The 17612-nt window shown below is 42.3% G+C and overlaps 1 protein-coding gene across 25 annotated transcripts in view; it reads right to left on the reverse strand.

Annotated features, from left to right (window-relative positions):
- Positions 1–17612, reverse strand: part of PARD3 (par-3 family cell polarity regulator) — a 637712-nt gene that overhangs the window by 408122 nt on the left and 211978 nt on the right. For all 25 annotated transcript variants that reach the window (XM_077268525.1, XM_077268526.1, XM_077268518.1 and 22 more), the window contains exon 4: positions 2040–2218. In XM_077268525.1, coding sequence (XP_077124640.1) covers positions 2040–2218 — 179 coding nt within the window. The remainder of the gene's footprint in view (positions 1–2039; positions 2219–17612) is intronic.

Raw genomic sequence — 17612 nt, forward strand, 5'->3', positions numbered from 1 at the left:
GGTGAGTAGGAGTGCCATTCGCCTAGACAGAAAATTGTACTTCAGTCAACGACTAAAGTAAGATTTATGGGGTAAGAAACACCACAAGTCGTCATGAATTAGATAAGCTATGGTGTGATCTCATACCCCAACTCCATCCATTTAGGCGGAGCTGGGAGAAACTGGCGTAAAAAAGCCAAAAGCCACACAATTTTTGCCACAACTCTGAGTTGTGCAAAAATGTGGCGACTTTTCAAAGCGATTTACTCCAGAATTGTGCAGAAATTACTTTGAACAATCGTGGCCTTTGTTCCCACAGGCGATATGGCTCTGGATTTTATTTTTAGCAAAGACTGTTGAATTGGCCGGTAAGGTTTATGTTTTTGTGTTGTTTTTTTTTTTAATAAAATGAATAGAAAACACTGTCAATGGACAACAAAAAATGGATAGAAAAGATTCAAGTGTGGGAAAAGGTTTTTTTTTTATGTACTAGTCATTGCATTTGTGTATATATAATGTCTTCAGGATCTGCTGGGAGAATTCAGCAGCTAGAAAGGGTATACTAATTTTAATAGTCGTGCCAACATGAGTGTATCTTTAATGGAAATTTTTCATTAGCACCAATAAGGCTATGTTCACACTTTGCGGTTTTTGCTGCGGATCCGCAGCGGATTTGACGCTGCGGATCCGCAGCAGTTTTCCATGCAGGGTACAGTACAGTACAATGTTACCCAATGGAAAACAAAAACCGCTGTGCCCACATTGCGGAAAATACCGGAAAAAAACGCGCGGAATTGCTGCGGAAAAAAAGGAGCATGTCACTTTTTTCTGCGGATTCCGCAGCGGTTTTTAACATGCACCAATAGGAAAGTGCTGTTGAAAACCCGCAGAGGAATGCGCAGAAGAAACCGCAGGAAAATCTTTTTTCCAATTCCGCAGCGGAAAAAAACGCAGCAGATTCCGCAGCGTGTGCACGGGCCCTAAAGGTTCTTCTCCTAGAGGAACGATGGTAAATCCCAGGTCATTAACACCACAGACGGTCTTATTTCAAATATCTGTTCTATCCATGTTTTTCACATACAAAATATGAAAAAAGAATTTGATTCGAGTTGCGAATAAAAATCGCCCATTCAAGTCAATGGGACTCAAAAAGAAAAAACAAGACACAGTTTCTATCTAACCTTTTCTCTCCACACACAAAAAAACAACGTTGTTAGTAGAGATCAACATGAACCAAAAAATGTAATTAAAATAAGAGTAAAAAAAAAAAAGGCATTAATGTCATTGTGCCCAACACGGGTGAATTTTCCTTTCATTGGCAAAGATAATTATGCAATTAATACTAAAGCAAAAGTACCAACCGTTTATAAAAAATATTACAAAACATACTAACAACATTTATTGATTGATATTTTATTTACATCTTGTCACTAATATTAATAAAACGATTGCACAAAGTAGTACTGGCTGGAAAAGCTTTTCGTAAAAGCTCCACTATCGGCAAACACTTCTATAAATCCTCGCTGAAAGTGCCACATTTTGTTTAAAGCCAAAATCTCCCAATACTAAAAGCAAAGAAAAAAAAAACACCAAACTCACAATATATCCTTAATGGAACCCAGATAGTAGAAGAATGAATGAAAATTAAAACATAAAATTGCCATTGCCAAATCACTTCTCAAAGGCTGATCCTCTGTCATTTTTACACTGTAAAAGGCTCTAATTATAAGGCTTTAATTATAAGATACAATTTATAAGCTGATCAAAGAAAAAGTTCTAAATCCAAAGTATCCCTGCAGCATATGGGATTACAGATGGGAGAAGGTGAACTTGGAGCGAGCTAATTGTTTCAAAACATGTTCATGCGTCTCTGACCCTCTCGGCGGGGACGTGAGCGCACCAGACATAACAGTTGTACTTTTCATAGAGAGTATCGTTGCTGGAGGGCTGAAGCCCAGCGGAGTAGGCCGTATAACACCATCGACATGAAGAAACAATTACAACGAGATGGTAGAAGGAGCATGTTCAAAGAGCAACAGAAAATACATGCAAATCCATACCTTTCTGTCGCTGGAGTTGTGGCCGGCGGGAGGGTTCTTCTTTGTGAACCCTGCAGTTGTGGACCATCTACTTGGATTTCTTCGGGACGGCTCTTCGGAAGAGAAGTTGGTTTCACTAACAGAAGTGGTTAGCCCAACGAGAGCTGGGTCGCTACTACGTCGCACATGCAGTGGCATATCTGAAAAGAGGAAAAAATAAATAAATGAAAAATAAAGATGTCAATACGTCAGAAGGAAATGGTAAAAACCTGAATACCATAAAGGGTTAAGAAATATCATTGCATATAAAAGGACAGAATAAAAAAATTGGTAAAGTTGCTGGTGGGCATTTGTTCCATAAACTACAAATTAGACTTGGCCAAATTCTATGATTTTGATTGGACCTTACAACCATCTAATGTTTATGGCGATGTTCCAACTCTCCCTTGACAGATGTCAGAGGGAAAGAAGAGTAAAAGCTTGTTGGATTTCAAGATGTCCAATACTTTTGTTCTCAAGGGAGATAACCTACCATCAAAGCGGTCTGACAGCTTTTCTCTTTTCTGTTTAGTCAGTGCAAAGCATGAGACCTGATTTGGCGGCATCAGAGGCCACTGACTGGGGTTTAACATGACATGCCAGGGTAAGGAGGCTTATAAGCTATGCAATGTTCCTGTGGGAAATTAAATATGCAAATTGCCTCTTCAGCGAGGAAGAGGACTTTGAGCATTGCATGGCCTATAAGTCTCCTTACCTTGGCATGTCACTCTCCACAAGGAAGAACATTACCCTTTATTCACATCACCAAAACTCACAACTTGGCACTCAATTTAAGCTACCGTAGTTTTCTTTCCCCAACTCTGGAAAACTATTGTTTCTAACATCTAACATAAATACGAATGAAAAAAGATCTCAACAGAGACCAAACTTGGATGTTTTGAACTTTTTTCATAACTTAAGACTGCTTAGGAGGGGAAAAGTCCAAAGTCCATTTTTTCAGTGGGTTCAGACAGAGCCCCAAAATGTGAAAGAATCTAAAGGGGAACCTGGCCTTATCATAGGAGTTACTATTTTTCTTGCCAGTCATATCTCAGTTAATAGTTTGGAGATTTCTTTAGAGATGCTCATGCTCTTGGCACTCAAGCCAGTCACAAACTTTAATGACAGCATAACAAATCAGCTTCATCTCAATTTAATTATCTAAAAAGCAAAAGTATATTCTTCAGCTTCTTCGAAAATTCTATAAAAAATTATTTTTGCAGCCAGTTGCTTAGCACACATTTACCAAGATATATTGTATGACAGACAAGCAGGAAAACTGGCCATGGAAATTCTGCAGATCTGGCACGGCAATGGGCTGAACAGAAACAATGTCCTCTCGTTTCACGAGCTTTCCAGTAACTACAAAAATAAAGTGCCTAATGTGCTCTACACAAAATATTGTGGAAAAAGCCCATGGGAGCAAAACTAATACAGTTCAATAAAATCTCAAGGTCACAGCTACAAAATGTCACGAGTGTCACATTTTTTTTTCCCCTCAAAGGACAAATAATGACCAACGTCCTCCAGAAACATGCAGTCGTTGGGCCAATATTTTTCATTGTGCTCAAAAACCAAAATGTCAAGTGAAAGCGTGAACAATCTGTTTCCATATGGACATCAACGGCTTCTAGTGAAGACATCTGATGTGATGGTTATGGAATAAAGCGAATGCTTTCTGTTCGAACATAAAACCGAACAGTCACGTACAGAAAGACTAGGAACAAAAAAACACAACACCTTTTCAGAATTACTACTTAGCATTCTCAGTTTCCAAAACACCAGTGTTGGAAATAATTTTTAAGAATTCAATCTGAGAAATCAACATAAACACTGTGATTAATGCAGTTTAAATTAGTATTTAGGAAAAACTGTGACAAATCCACTAAACAACTTATAACTATTAAAAAGTCATATTATCATTATTGCACAGGCTAATCAGTCATCTATCTGGCTAATCGGTACTTGGACGCTTCTGCTCTGTGTCAGTCATTGCATTGGCTGCCCATACATTGTAGGATCCAACTTAAACTGCTTGTTCTCACCCACATCCACAGTGCGGCACCCTTACATCTCCTCCCTCATCAGCTTACCAGATTGTTATGCACCGCAAGCGACTTTCGATTAACATCCACACTAATTTGACACTCCCATTCCCAGCTCCAAGACTTCTCCAGAGCTGCACTTATTCTTTTGAATTCTCTACCAAGAAATCAGGGCTAAACTCAACTTACACAGTTTTAGGCATTCACTAAAAACACATCTATGTAGGGCAGCCGGCCTATCACGTTCCCTAATCAAAGTCATTTTTTATATATAGCCCATTCACTATTTCTCTGAACATAATTCTTCATCAAACTCCACCACACCCAAAAGCACCACAAATATTGGCTGATGACTACCTAAGCCAGCATTTATCTATCCCCTATTATTATTATTATTATTATTATTATTAATTGTACATTTTTATAGCGCCATTTATTCCATGGCGCTTTACATGTGAAAAGGGGGCAAATATAGACAAATACAACTAAACATGGCAAAAACAAGGCACACAGGTACATAAGGAGGGAGGACCCTGCCCGCGAGGGCTCACAGTCTGCAGGGGATGGGTGAGGATACATTAGGAGCGGGTAGAGCTGGTTGTGCGGCGGTTCAGTAGGCTGAACCATCAGTGTAAATAAGCCCCTGTACTTTGTGTCATCCCCACCTCATTGTAGATTGTAAGCTCTTACGAGTGGGGTCGTCATTATTATCTCTTTAATTATTGTATCTTTAACTTTGTTACATAAGACTGTTGTATATGAACTGATGAATTGTAAAGCGCTGTGGAATATGTTGGCGCTATATAAAGATTATTACTATTAGACCAAAATATGGCAAAATCCTTATCCTCGATTCATCAAAACTTTTAAAAGTAAAAAGCATTGAAAGCTTTTTGCACAATATGAGGCAGCGCACAAATGTTGAGTCTTATGGTATTTTCAGGTCATTTTCACCCAGCTTTTACAAAGCTGGCGGCGCTGGGGTAGGATGGGGTCGTGGCGACTCCCAATCATCAAATTCATGGCGAGCAGCGGCGTTCCTCATGCCACAAATCCTATGTCAATCACTGACTGGATTAAGATTTGTGGCAAGGTGCCCAAGGAAGCACACACCACTTTGCCCTTCACCTAATTCATTAAGAAGCGCGGGCCTCCATCCTGTCTCCATATCACAACCGGCATAAAAAATTGGGGACCTTCTATTTTCTACAGCAAAATTACATCTTTAATTTTTTTCAAGTTTCATCATATTAAATATATAATTTTCTAAATCTTGAAAAGAGAAGGAAACTTAACAAAATTTACCTTTCATCCTTCACACATTCCGCATTGTAAAACACAGGATTATTAATAATAATAATAATAATAATAATAAATAAGAAAACATAACAATGCTAGAAAAAAAACTGACCCAAAAGTAGGATGCCATCGCGTTGTCACGTGTGCACCGGTTGCGCACAGTAACTGTAAACAGCAGGCTAATATTTAGGCAATAATTCATTTTTCAGGTTGACAGATATTGGCTCTGTAGGCAAAGGATAAGATAGAGGGTCTAGGAGAGATTATTACTTCTGCAAGAATCGAACTGTCATCAGCGAGAATGAAATACACGGTGTCCCAGAAAAAATGGATAGGTAATAGCGCACAGGAGCACAGAAGCTTATTAGGACTAAGGAAAGCATTACGGGGTCAAATGCATCTCCCACATGGAGGCTGAATTTATGCTTTTGTACTTAATTCTCTGTGGCAAGGGCAGTAAGAGAAAAAAAATAGGCACTATGAATGATCAGTACTAAGCGACACTTTCTGCCGGCTCCTCGATCACACGCAGAGAATTCACATAAGGAATGTGTAAGGTTACGGCAGCTCCACCAAGGACATATACACCTTCACCATATCCATCGCACACCACAGGATTCAATACGGCAAATAACACTGCTATCCAGAAAACATATTTCACGTTTCTGCTGCCACAAAGAAGCAACGAACATATCAAGCAGCACCGCCCAGATGGGCAATAACCTAATGTCATCTTGTAAATCAAAGTCACATAAAACATTTAAATAGGCAAAAATTGCATAGGAAAAAATAAAATTAAAGAAAGACAACATAAAAAGGGCGTGAAACTTATAAAGAATAAGGCATGAATACTAAAGCCGCTCAAAGAGAGCAAACCGCCATAATGACTCACAGCCACAGTATTAGGCCAGGGTCACACTAGCATATAGCATCAGATGCGATATGCTAATGACACTCGGCTCCTGCTCTGCTGTCAGCAGGAGCCGAGTGTCATGCGTCTGTGCCCCGAGCCTCTCACAGAGAGCGGATCGGAGCACAGCTGCGGAGGAGAAGGAGAAACTAATTTCTCCATTGCCGGGGTCCGCCTTTAACGCACATCACTCGGATGATATCTGAGTGATGTACGTTGTCTCACTTGCACCCATTGGCTTATATGGGTGCGGGTGAGCCGAGAGTCGGCCGTGTGTCCGTGACAATCGCAGCATGCTGCGATTGTCTTGCACCGAGGAAAATGGCCGACAAAAGCTCGGCTGCTGGGAGCTGCCCCATAGTGTAACATTTGTCCGAGTGCAATGCGAATTTTTTATCGCACTGCACTCATCCGTTTTAGTCGCCAGTGTGACCCCGGCCTTATATGCAGTGCGTACTCACATCCCCGGCCAAATTACTTTTATTTATATAGTAACAATGCGGAAAAATAAAAAATGTATTCCAAGGTTTATTCGTATATTCGTTTCCGAACTCTCCAGAGACAGGTGATGTTGGAGTAGAGAAGGATCCAGCACGTTGGACTTTTAACCCCCAATTCTTTTATTCTTTGGTAGATAAAAGGAGTCAGGCAGCGGATCTCCCATAGAGAACAAAGGAGCGCTCCTAGCCAAGCCCATCGCTCCGCTGTACATAGTGTGCTGCTCCACAGGCTCCATGTACACATATTTATCATGATTAGTAGTGATGAGCGAGCGTGCTCAGATATAGTGTTATCCAAGCATCCTCGGCATGCTCTGGTAATATGTTCGAGTCTCCGAGGCTGCATGATTCACAGCTGCCTAACTGCCGCAACACATGCGTGGATTGAAGTGAAACAAAAACATTTTAGACCGCACCAACGCCTCTATAAATTAGCTGACACTGCTCACCTGCAGTGGAGGTCTAGTCTTTAGATTGCGGGTGCTGTAGCCGAATAAACAAATGGAATAATCCGAAGCAGAAGAGAAAAGAGGCAGCACTCACCGATCTTCCGAGACAGGTAAATTTATTACTCACAATAAAATCTTCACGGGTGGGGGTGCTGAAATTCTGAGTGCGGCAAGCCTGACAGGTCAGACTTGCCGCACTCAGAATTTCAGCACCCCCGGCCGTGAAGATTTTATTGTGAGTAAGGCTGGGGTCACACATGGCGTAAGACAATACGCCACGTATTATACGTCCGTACTACGGCCGTAATACGGAGAAATGTTCCCAAAATAGTGATCCGTAGTCAGGGTGTGTCAGCGTATTTTGCGCATGGCATCCTCCGTATGTAATCCGTATGGCATCCGTACTGCGAGATTTTCGCGCAGGCTTGCAAAACCGACATCTAATGGATTTATGTGCTCAAATGTTCGGGAAAACATATATATATGTATATATATATATATATATATATATATATATATATATATATATATATATATATATATATGTCATTGTGACACATATATATATATTCTGTATTTAGATTTCAATCAGCGCGATATCTGTGAACAGCCGGTAATTCAATTGCCGGCTTTTCATTTCTCCTGCACAAACCCGACAGGATATGAGACATGGTTTACATACAGTAAACCATCTCATATCCCCATTTTTTTTGCATATTCCACACTACTAATGTTAGTAGTGTGTATGTGCAAAATTTCTGCGCTGTAGCTGCTAAAATAAAGGGTTAAATGGCGGAAAAAATTGGCGTGGGCTCCCGCGCAATTTTCTCCGCCAGAGCGGTAAAGCCAGTGACTGAGGGCAGATATTAATAGCCTAGAGAGGGTCCATGGTTATTGCCCCCCCTGGCTACAAACATCTGCCCCCAGCCACCCCAGAAAAGGCACATCTGGAAGATGCGCCAATTCTGGCACTTGGCCACTCTCTTCCCACTCCCTGTAGCGGTGGGATATGGGGTAATGAAGGGTTAATGCCACCTTGCTATTGTAAGGTGACATTAAGCCAGATTAATAATGGAGAGGCGTCAATTATGACACCTATCCATTATTAATCCAATTGTAGGAAAGGGTTAAAAAACACACACACATGATTGAAAAGTATTTTAATGAAATAAACACAGCGGTTGTTGTAATAATTTATTGTTCTCTCAAATCCATTTGCAGTCCCTCGCTTGGCAACATAATAAACGCACAAGATACATACCTTCTGATGTACTGTCAGGTCCAACGATGTAATCCATCTGAAGGGGTTAACTAATATTACAGGCAGGAGCCCTGCTAAATGCAGCTGTGCTCCGTGCCTGTAATCCCCGGCGAATGAATGAAATGTAGGTCATTGACCTACATTTCATTCATTCGCGGTGAGGCGCCCTCTGGTGGATGTTCTCATGAACTGCAGCCTGGGAACTTTTTCCCACGCTCCAGGTCATATGAGGACATCCACCAGGGGGCGCATCACCGCGAATGAAGGAAATGTAGGTCAATGACCTACATTTCATTCATTCGCCGGGGATTACAGGCACGGAGCACAGCTGCATTATAGCAGGGCTCCTGCCTGTAATATTAGTTAACCCCTTCAGATGGATTACATCGTTGGACCTGACAGTACATCAGAAGGTATGTATCTTGTGCGTTTATTATGTTGCCAAGCGAGGGACTGCAAATGGATTTGAGAGAACAATAAATTATTACAACAACCTGTGTGTTTATTTCATTAAAATACTTTTCAATCATGTGTGTGTGTGTTTTTTAACCCTTTCCTACAATTGGATTAATAATGGATAGGTGTCATAATTGACGCCTCTCCATCATTAATCTGGCTTAATGTCACCTTCCAATAGCAAGGTGGCATTAACCCTTCATTACCCCATATCCCACCGCTACAGGGAGTGGGAAGAGAGTGGCCAAGTGCCAGAATAGGCGCATCTTCCAGATGTGCCTTTTCTGGGGTGGCTGGGGGCAGATGTTTTTAGCCACGGGGGGGCCAATAACCATGGACCCTCTCCTGGCTATTAATATCTGCCCTCAGTCACTGGCTTTACCGCTCTGGCGGAGAAAATTGCGCGGGAGCCCACGCCAATTTTTTCCGCCATTTAACCCTTTATTTCAGCAGCTACAGCGCTGAAATTTTGCACATACACACTACTAACATTAGTAGTGTGGAATATGCAAAAAAAAAGGGGATATGAGATGGTTTACTGTATGTAAACCATGTCTCATATCCTGTCGGGTTTGTGCAGGAGAAATGAAAAGCCGGCAATTGAATTACCGACTTTTCACTAACAGCGCTGCGTATTTCTCGCAAGTCACACTGCTGGTCCGTGTGGAATCCGTATTTTTCTCGCCCCCATAGACTTTCATTGGCGTATTATTTGCGCAATACGCTGACAAACGCAGCATGCTGCGATTTTGTACGGCCGTAGAAAGCCGTATAATACTGAACCGTAATATACGGCTAATAGGAGCAGCCCCATTGAGAAGCATTGTGCCGTATGTAATGCGAGTTTTACGTACGTAGTTTTTGCGCTCTTACGTACGTAAAACACGCATGTGTGACCCCAGCCTAATAAATTTACCTGTCTCGGAAGATCGGTGAGTGCTGCCTCTTTTCTCTTCTGCTTCGGATTACATGCGTGGATTGGCTGTTTGTTAGGCAATCCCTGCAAGTGTTGCAGCTGTCTAACAGCCGCCAATCGTGCAGCCACAGGGGCTCTAACATATTACTTGGGCACGCCCGAGATACTTGGATAACACAAAATCAGAGCATGCTCGCTCATCACTAAGGCTAGGGTCACATTGCGTTAGGGCAATCCGTTTAGCGCTAAGCGCTAGCGGATTGCGCTAACGCAATGTCTTTTTCGGGGTCGCGTTAAACGTCCCCGCTAGCGCAGATCCCCGATCTGTGAGAGCGGGGAACGTACCTCGGGCGCGCCACGGACGCTGCAAGCAGCGTCCGAGGCGCGCTACAGAAGACCGGCACGTCGCTAGCGCGTGCCGAAAATGACACGCGCTAGCAATGCGCTTTAACATTGCGGGCAATGGGAGCGCCAACGGACGCGTTGCACGGCGTTAATTTCCCCGTGCAACACTGTCCGTTATCGCTCAGCCATAAACGCAATGTGACCCTAGCCTTAGTATTAGGTTTTCCCCTTCCCCTATTTTGAAAATGTCACAATTTTTGCATTTGTTCATGGGGCCACAACTTCATATCTGCTGCACCATTAGAACCATTTTTTTTTTTTTTTTTTGCTTCTATAGGTAATCCAGCTCAGGCAGTCTGTTAAAAATAAACTTTCAAAAAAATCTTTAAAATAAGTAATCCATTCAGCATAGAAGTCACAAGCCCCCAATGTGGGAAGAGTTCTATGGGCAGACGCATTTCGAACCTAACCCTGCGTGCAAGGATTAAGAACAGTTAGGTTTGAAATGCGTCTGCCCATAGACCTCTTCCCACATTGGGGGCTTGTGACTTCTATGCTGAATGGATTACTTATTTTAAAGATTTTTTTTCTAATAAAAAAAAAAAAAAAAAACTTTTACATTTTAAAAGACTGCCTGAGCTGGATTACCTATTGGATTGATTGCATGTCCTCCTGCACTGCAGTTTCCGTGCTCTGAGTCCTGGATACTTGGATGGGGGAGCTGACTTTTTTGCTTTTTCTTATAATATTTTTTTTTGCTCGTTTTATTATTATTTATGTGACTTTGTAGCCAGATGCAAATGAGTGTGGTAGTGCATTGACAACACCACGAATGCATTCCCAGACCAATTTGCTTAATTCCTCCCCACTACAAATGGTGTTCTCCTGAGGAAGAAGTTGGTCCAACTTCGAAACGCGTAGAGAATAAGAGTAAACAGCATGAACCCATATTGTTTCCTGGTTTCTTGGCATACACACCGGCTGCAGGGATGCTCTACCACCCTAGCTCTCCCACCACTAGTTCATTAAGAGGTCTATTAATGAATCAGGCGCCTCGCACTCCATCCCGCCTCCTCATCAAGACCACCGTGATCAACGCCGGTCTTGATGAATCAGGTCTAATGTTATTCTCTGAAGCGCTGCAGCACCTTAGAGTCAAACATACATGGCGGAAATCATGCAGCTAATGTCTGATCATGTATTACATGTATTACATGCAAAATAAATTTCATAATATGATACATCATAACGGTAATGAAAATTATGCTAAATCATGTGGCTACTCCACTACTAGTCACATGAGCCTATGGCCAGGAATGATCCAGGCGTTACAGATCAGCGATATCTATGTCTGCACTCCTATTTACTACATGTTTATGAAGTTAGACGTCCCCCACAGACAGATAATACAGTTTTCTGAGGATGTCACCTGAGATAATCACGGGTAATCAATAACACGCACAACAAACTTGCCATTCATACAGACCGCTCTGGAAAGGAAGCGGCGGGTTCTTTTATCAGATTGCTTTGTGCTTTTCTGTCTGCGGTTTTGAGGTTTTCTCGGTTTAATTGGAGAAATGGCCTATTCTACAAGGAGCTGTCTACGGCGTGTCAGGAAAACCGATCCTGGCAGCTTGAATATACAGCAAATTTATTGCTGCAGAGAAATATAGATTACTGGGGATTATTCGAGAGAAATGAGGAGCGAGCAGGTCAATTCTGAGATCGGCGCACAGTTACTCTCATTTTCAAAGTTTACGGAAACCATTGACAGCATTCGCATTTTTATGGGATGGAAGCAAACAGTAAATAAGATACCTGCAAAAAAAAAAAATGGTGATTTATCTTTGTGCGATTTTTTTTTTTTTTTTTACAGGACTTCTCATATAATCACGCCATAATCAGAACTGCTGTTTTGAGCAGAAGACGTCCAATAAAAACACCTAGGGCTTTGGCTCAACTCAAAAATCTGTGTGACACATTCGAGTGCTGTCCAAATTATTTGTTTTTTTACATTAGACAGCACACGGACGCATAGAGTAGAATGGATGTATTCACAGATCCGGTAAACTCACAGATTCGTGACCTTGAGCGGATCAGGCTCTGCCATTGAAGGGATTCGTATAAAAGGGAATAAAAAAAAAACATTTGGTGCGTCAGTGTTCCAGCCAAGTTTCATCCGTTTTTAACAGATCCATTGCTAAGGATCAATAGATAAAAAAAGTTCAGTGAAGGTCAGTGAAAAATAAGTAACGGGTGAGGAGGGGGGTGAAAAAAAAAAAATAAGGGTTGCAACAAGGATAACCGCAAGGGAAGGGGGGAAAAAAAAAAATAAATCATACGGTCATACGATTTGCATACTTCCGGCAATATTCTAAGTAGACATGTCTAGCCATGCTCAATTCACTTGCATTGAGCGACACCGCACACGTCTAGTTGGCACGTGACTGCATGTATGCAAATCACATGCTTGTGGTCATGCGTCAAGAGAATCCAGACAGCGTGCCGTGTTTGTGCTGTGAGGATTCGCAAGTCTGCAGAATTCAGCCTCAAGCCTGGACAATTTTTTTAAAGCTGTTTTACAAGGGTCAATCGGCTGAACAAGGTCTCGTAAAAATGCTTGTTCCTGATCACTGGCCTTTTATCCGCTGATGATTTTTTAAATTGCTGGTTCATCAGCTAATCATATCCTTATTGAGGGTGTAAAAAACAATACTGTCAGCAGCTCGCCTCCCGGCATAAACAGCAGATGTGCTTCTAGCAATATGCCATCTGCATGAGGAACGTATGACCAATTGTTCGACCACATGCATTTTGCACTGGCCCGTCAATCAACTTTTTTGACCATGAGCTGATAACGCTAGGTAGCACAATTTTTGTTCCTGGCTTCCAGGTGTAATTTTTCAACTGCTTATGTTTAAAGACTATGGAAAAACAACTTCATTCAGCACAAACTTTGATTTAATGACCACAGGCCAAGAAAATTTTGCATATGTAAAAAAAAGGAAAGTACACTATAACAAATTTTTATTTATTTTTTGTTCCTGGGTCCAAAGTGTGTTTTCCTAACCAGCGATGCCTAAAACAAATAGAAAATAGTTGTTGTTCCACAAAAACTTTGCTTCTGTGATCAGGACAATGAAATTTTGAAATTTGTCTGTTTCCGGGAAAATTCTCCATTCGTATTCAATACTGAGTAGTTTTCATTGTCCTGATCACAGAAGCAAAGTTTTTGTGGAACAACAACTATTTTCTATTTGTTTTAGGCATAATGGGTTAGGAAAACACACTTTGGACCCAGGAACAAAAAATAAAAATTTGTGACAGTGTATTTATTAAGCTGCATTCACACGCTGCGAAACTAGTGTGCTTTTTTTTCCAGCATTTGAGGTAAAAAACGGCCAAATGAGACTTTTTTGCTGCAAAATATGAATAAAGCCTCACATGGACAATGATTGAAATAACAGATCTCCAGTAGATCCAGAAGTAAGATCTATGAGTGATCAGCTGATCACTGGTTCCATTTCATCTCCTCTTCCTCTCACTGTCGGGGTACCTCAGGGCTCAGTCCTTGGCCCACTTCTCTTCTCCCTCTACACAGCCCCAATTGGACAGACAATCAGCAGATTTGGCTTTCAGTACCATCTTTATGGTGATGACACACAACTATACACGTCAGCCCATGACCTTACCCCCGCTGTACTACAGAACGCCACTGACTGTCTGTCCGCAGTCTCCGACATCATGTCCGCTCTCTATCTGAAACTCAACCTCTCCAAAACTGAACTTCTTCTGCTCCCACCATCTACTAACCTCCCTAAATCTGACATTTCCCTCTCCGTGGCTGGCCCCATAATAACACCCCGGCAGCAGGCTCGCTGTCTGGGTGTTATGTTTGACTCCGATCTCTCCTTCACTTCCCATATACAATCTCTTGCCCGCTCGTGCCGCTTACACCTAAAGAACATCTCTAGAATCCGCCCTTTTCTCACCATGGAAACAACAAAAACCCTCACTGTAGCCCTGATCCACTCCCGCCTGGACTAATGTAACACCCTATTAATTGGCCTCCCCCTCACTCGACTTTCCCCTCTCCAGTCTATCCTTAATGCAGCAGCTAGGGTCGTCCATCTGGCTAATCGTTACTCGAACGTGTCCGCTCTTCGCCAGTCGTTACACTGGCTGCCCATTCATTACAGGATACAATTGAAAGTACTTGTTCTCACCCACAAACCTCTGCACAGTGCGGCACCCCCTTACATCTCCTCCCTCATTTCAGTCTATCGGCCTAACCGACTGCTGCGTTCTGCAAACGACTTTCGACTAACCTCTGCACTAATCCGTACCTCCCACTCCCGACTCAAAGACTTTTCCCGTGCTGCGCCAATCCTCTGGAATGCTCTACCCCAAGAAATTAGCACCAACCACAACTTGCACAGTTTTAGGCGCTCGCTCAAAACACATTTGTTCAGAGCGGCCTATCACGTTCCCTAATCAAAGTCATTTTATGTGTTAAGTGTGCGTGTGTAGCCCATTCACTATCTCCACCTATCCCCCACTCCCTGAAGATGGCTGGACCATCATTGTAAATACATCATTGTAAATACACACCTGTACTTTGTATCTCCCCACCTCATTGTAGATTGTAAGCTCTCACGAGCAGGGTCCTCTTAGGCTACTTTCACACTAGTGTCGGGTAACGTCCGTCGCAATGTGTCGTTTTGGAGAAAAAACGCATCCTGCAAAGTTGCCCGCAGGATGCGTTTTTTCTCCATACACTTGCATTAGCGACGCATTGCGACGGATTGCCACACGTCGCATCTGTCGTGCGACGGATGCGTCGTGTGTTGGCAGACCGTCGGCACAAAAAAAGTTCCATGTAACTTTTTTTGTGCGTCGTGTCTGCCATTTTCCTCCGCGCATGCATGGCCGAAACTCCACACCCTCCTCCCCGGACTGCAGAATGGGGATATAAAACTGCATCCGCTGCCCACGTCTTGCAGAAATTTCACAGGTTCCGTCGGTACGTAGGCCCGACGCATTGCGACGGGCCCGTACCGACGCAAGTGTGAAAGTAGCCTTATATTGCATTATTGTATTGTTAACATTGTTACTTATGACTGTTGTGTTTGAAACTGTTAAACTGTAAAGCGCTGCGGAATATGTTGGCGTTATATAAATAAAGATTATTATCCCTGGGATTGTTGTCTTGGTCTAAAATTCCATATTGACACATGATCGATCTGTTGTGCATTTTCAAGTTTGATTCCAGCAGTATTTCAAACTTCAATTTACTAAAAAAATAAAAGTAAAAATCTGTTCCATTTTAGGAATAAACCTTAGGTGGGAAATCACTAAACTTAAGAAAAAGTTTGAAGCACCAAAGTGATGTGAACGGACCTTACCACTGCGGCAAGAAACTGCAGCAAAACAGAATGGCAAAAAAATATTTATCTGAAATATATGAAAACCTTATCTCCGAACATAAAAAGCATCAGCTACAACACATCACAACAACAGATGAAGAAGACCTGTCAAAACTTTCAAATTTATATTCTCAGCTCATAATCCTGACATGACAAAAAATATAATAACTGCAAAGAGCCCAGATACCTCTGACATTTACGATCAAATCCCTCTGGGATTTCATCTGATTGGATGATATACGGTCCAGGCCACAAGAACCCAGCAACATAATGAAGTAAGCATGTATTGAGCCCTCGTCTCGGCTCTCCAACCTAAGATCACATCAATTCGATTAGGGTCTGCTAGAAGGAAAGCCTGGGATGTGATCACTTACATAATTTGGCAATTTTTAAGGGTTTTTTTGTAAGCAAAAAAAAAAAGTCCAGTGGTAACATAGAAAAAAAAACATTTCAATATGGATAAAGATAAGCTGATACAAAACAGATTTATTTAGAAAAATATCACCAGGTGAACTCAATATTTCTGAAATCTTGTTTTACATATAAACTACCTTACTATGCCAGTATTAAAGTTATATTTACTCTTGAGTGCTCCATCACAAGCTTTCTAATAATTATAATTTATCACGATATCTGGAAGTCCCCAACATGCATGTAGGGAATGAAATACAACGATGGGTGGCCCACAGACACCCATGCAAAAATTAAAGGGAACCTGTCACCAGGTTTGGCTGATATGAGCTACGGCCATCACCTTTCAGGGCTGATATATAGCGTTCTATAATGCTGTATATCTGCCCCCAACCCGACCTGAAAGAGAAGAAATATAACTTTTATTGTACTCACCTGCGGGGCGGTCCGGTCCGATGGGCATCACTGGTCTTGGTTTGTCGCCTCCTTTCTTCTTGCAATGCCGCCCTCCTGCTTGCTTTATGTGGATGATGCGCCTCCTTGGCATCGCGCTCCTGCAGGTGTATTTATCTGCCCTGTTGAGAGCAGAGCAAAGTACTGCAGTGCGCAGGTGTCAGGAAAGGTCAGAGAGCCTTGCCACAAGCGCACTGCAGTACTTTGCTCTGCCCTCAACAGATCAGAGAAATACACCTGCACAGGAGAGCGCTGTGCCGAGGAGGCTGTGTGGATGACGAAGGGACGCGTCATCCACATGAAGCAAGCAGGAGGACGGGGATCGTAATAAGATGGGAGGCACCGGACCAAGACCAGTGACACCCATCGGACCGTACCGCACCGCAGGTGAGTATAGTAAAAGTTATTTTTCTTCTCTTAGAGGTCGGGTCGGGGGCAGATATACAGCATTGTAAAAAGCTGTATATCAATCCTGAAAAGTGATTGCAGTATCTTATATCAGCCAAAACTGGTGACAGGTTCACTTTAAGTCAACTTCTCCCCTTCCTATCTGGCTTCAGGTGTGATTTTCATATTGCCCACACCTGTTACTTGCCATAGGTGACTTTGAACGAGCATCACATGATTGAAACAAAGTGGTTTACCCATGATTTTGGAAAGGTGCTAATAATTTTGTACAGCCCATTTTGAGGGTTTTGTACGAAATTAAGTCAAATTTAACTTTTTTTTAAATTCTTTTTTTAAGAGTGGGGAGGCATTTCTTTGGCAGGTCGCACAGCCCTCCATGTGCTAGACAGAGGTACCAGGATGAGATCCTCAGACCCATTGTGAGACAATATGCAGGTGCAGTGGACCCTGGGTTCCTTCTGATGCATGACAATGCTAGGCCTCATGTGGCTGTAGTGTGTCAGCAGTTCTTACATGATGAAGGCATTGATGCTAAGGACTGGCCTGCCCATTCCCCACACCTGAATCCAATCAAGCACATCTGGGACATCATGTCTCATTCCATAGCACCACAGACTGTCCAGGAGTTGACAGATGCTGTATTCCAGGTCTGGGAGGAGATCCTTCAGGAAAACAT

This window comes from Ranitomeya variabilis, chromosome 6, assembly GCF_051348905.1.
Source record: "Ranitomeya variabilis isolate aRanVar5 chromosome 6, aRanVar5.hap1, whole genome shotgun sequence".
NCBI classification, from domain to species: domain Eukaryota; kingdom Metazoa; phylum Chordata; class Amphibia; order Anura; family Dendrobatidae; genus Ranitomeya; species Ranitomeya variabilis.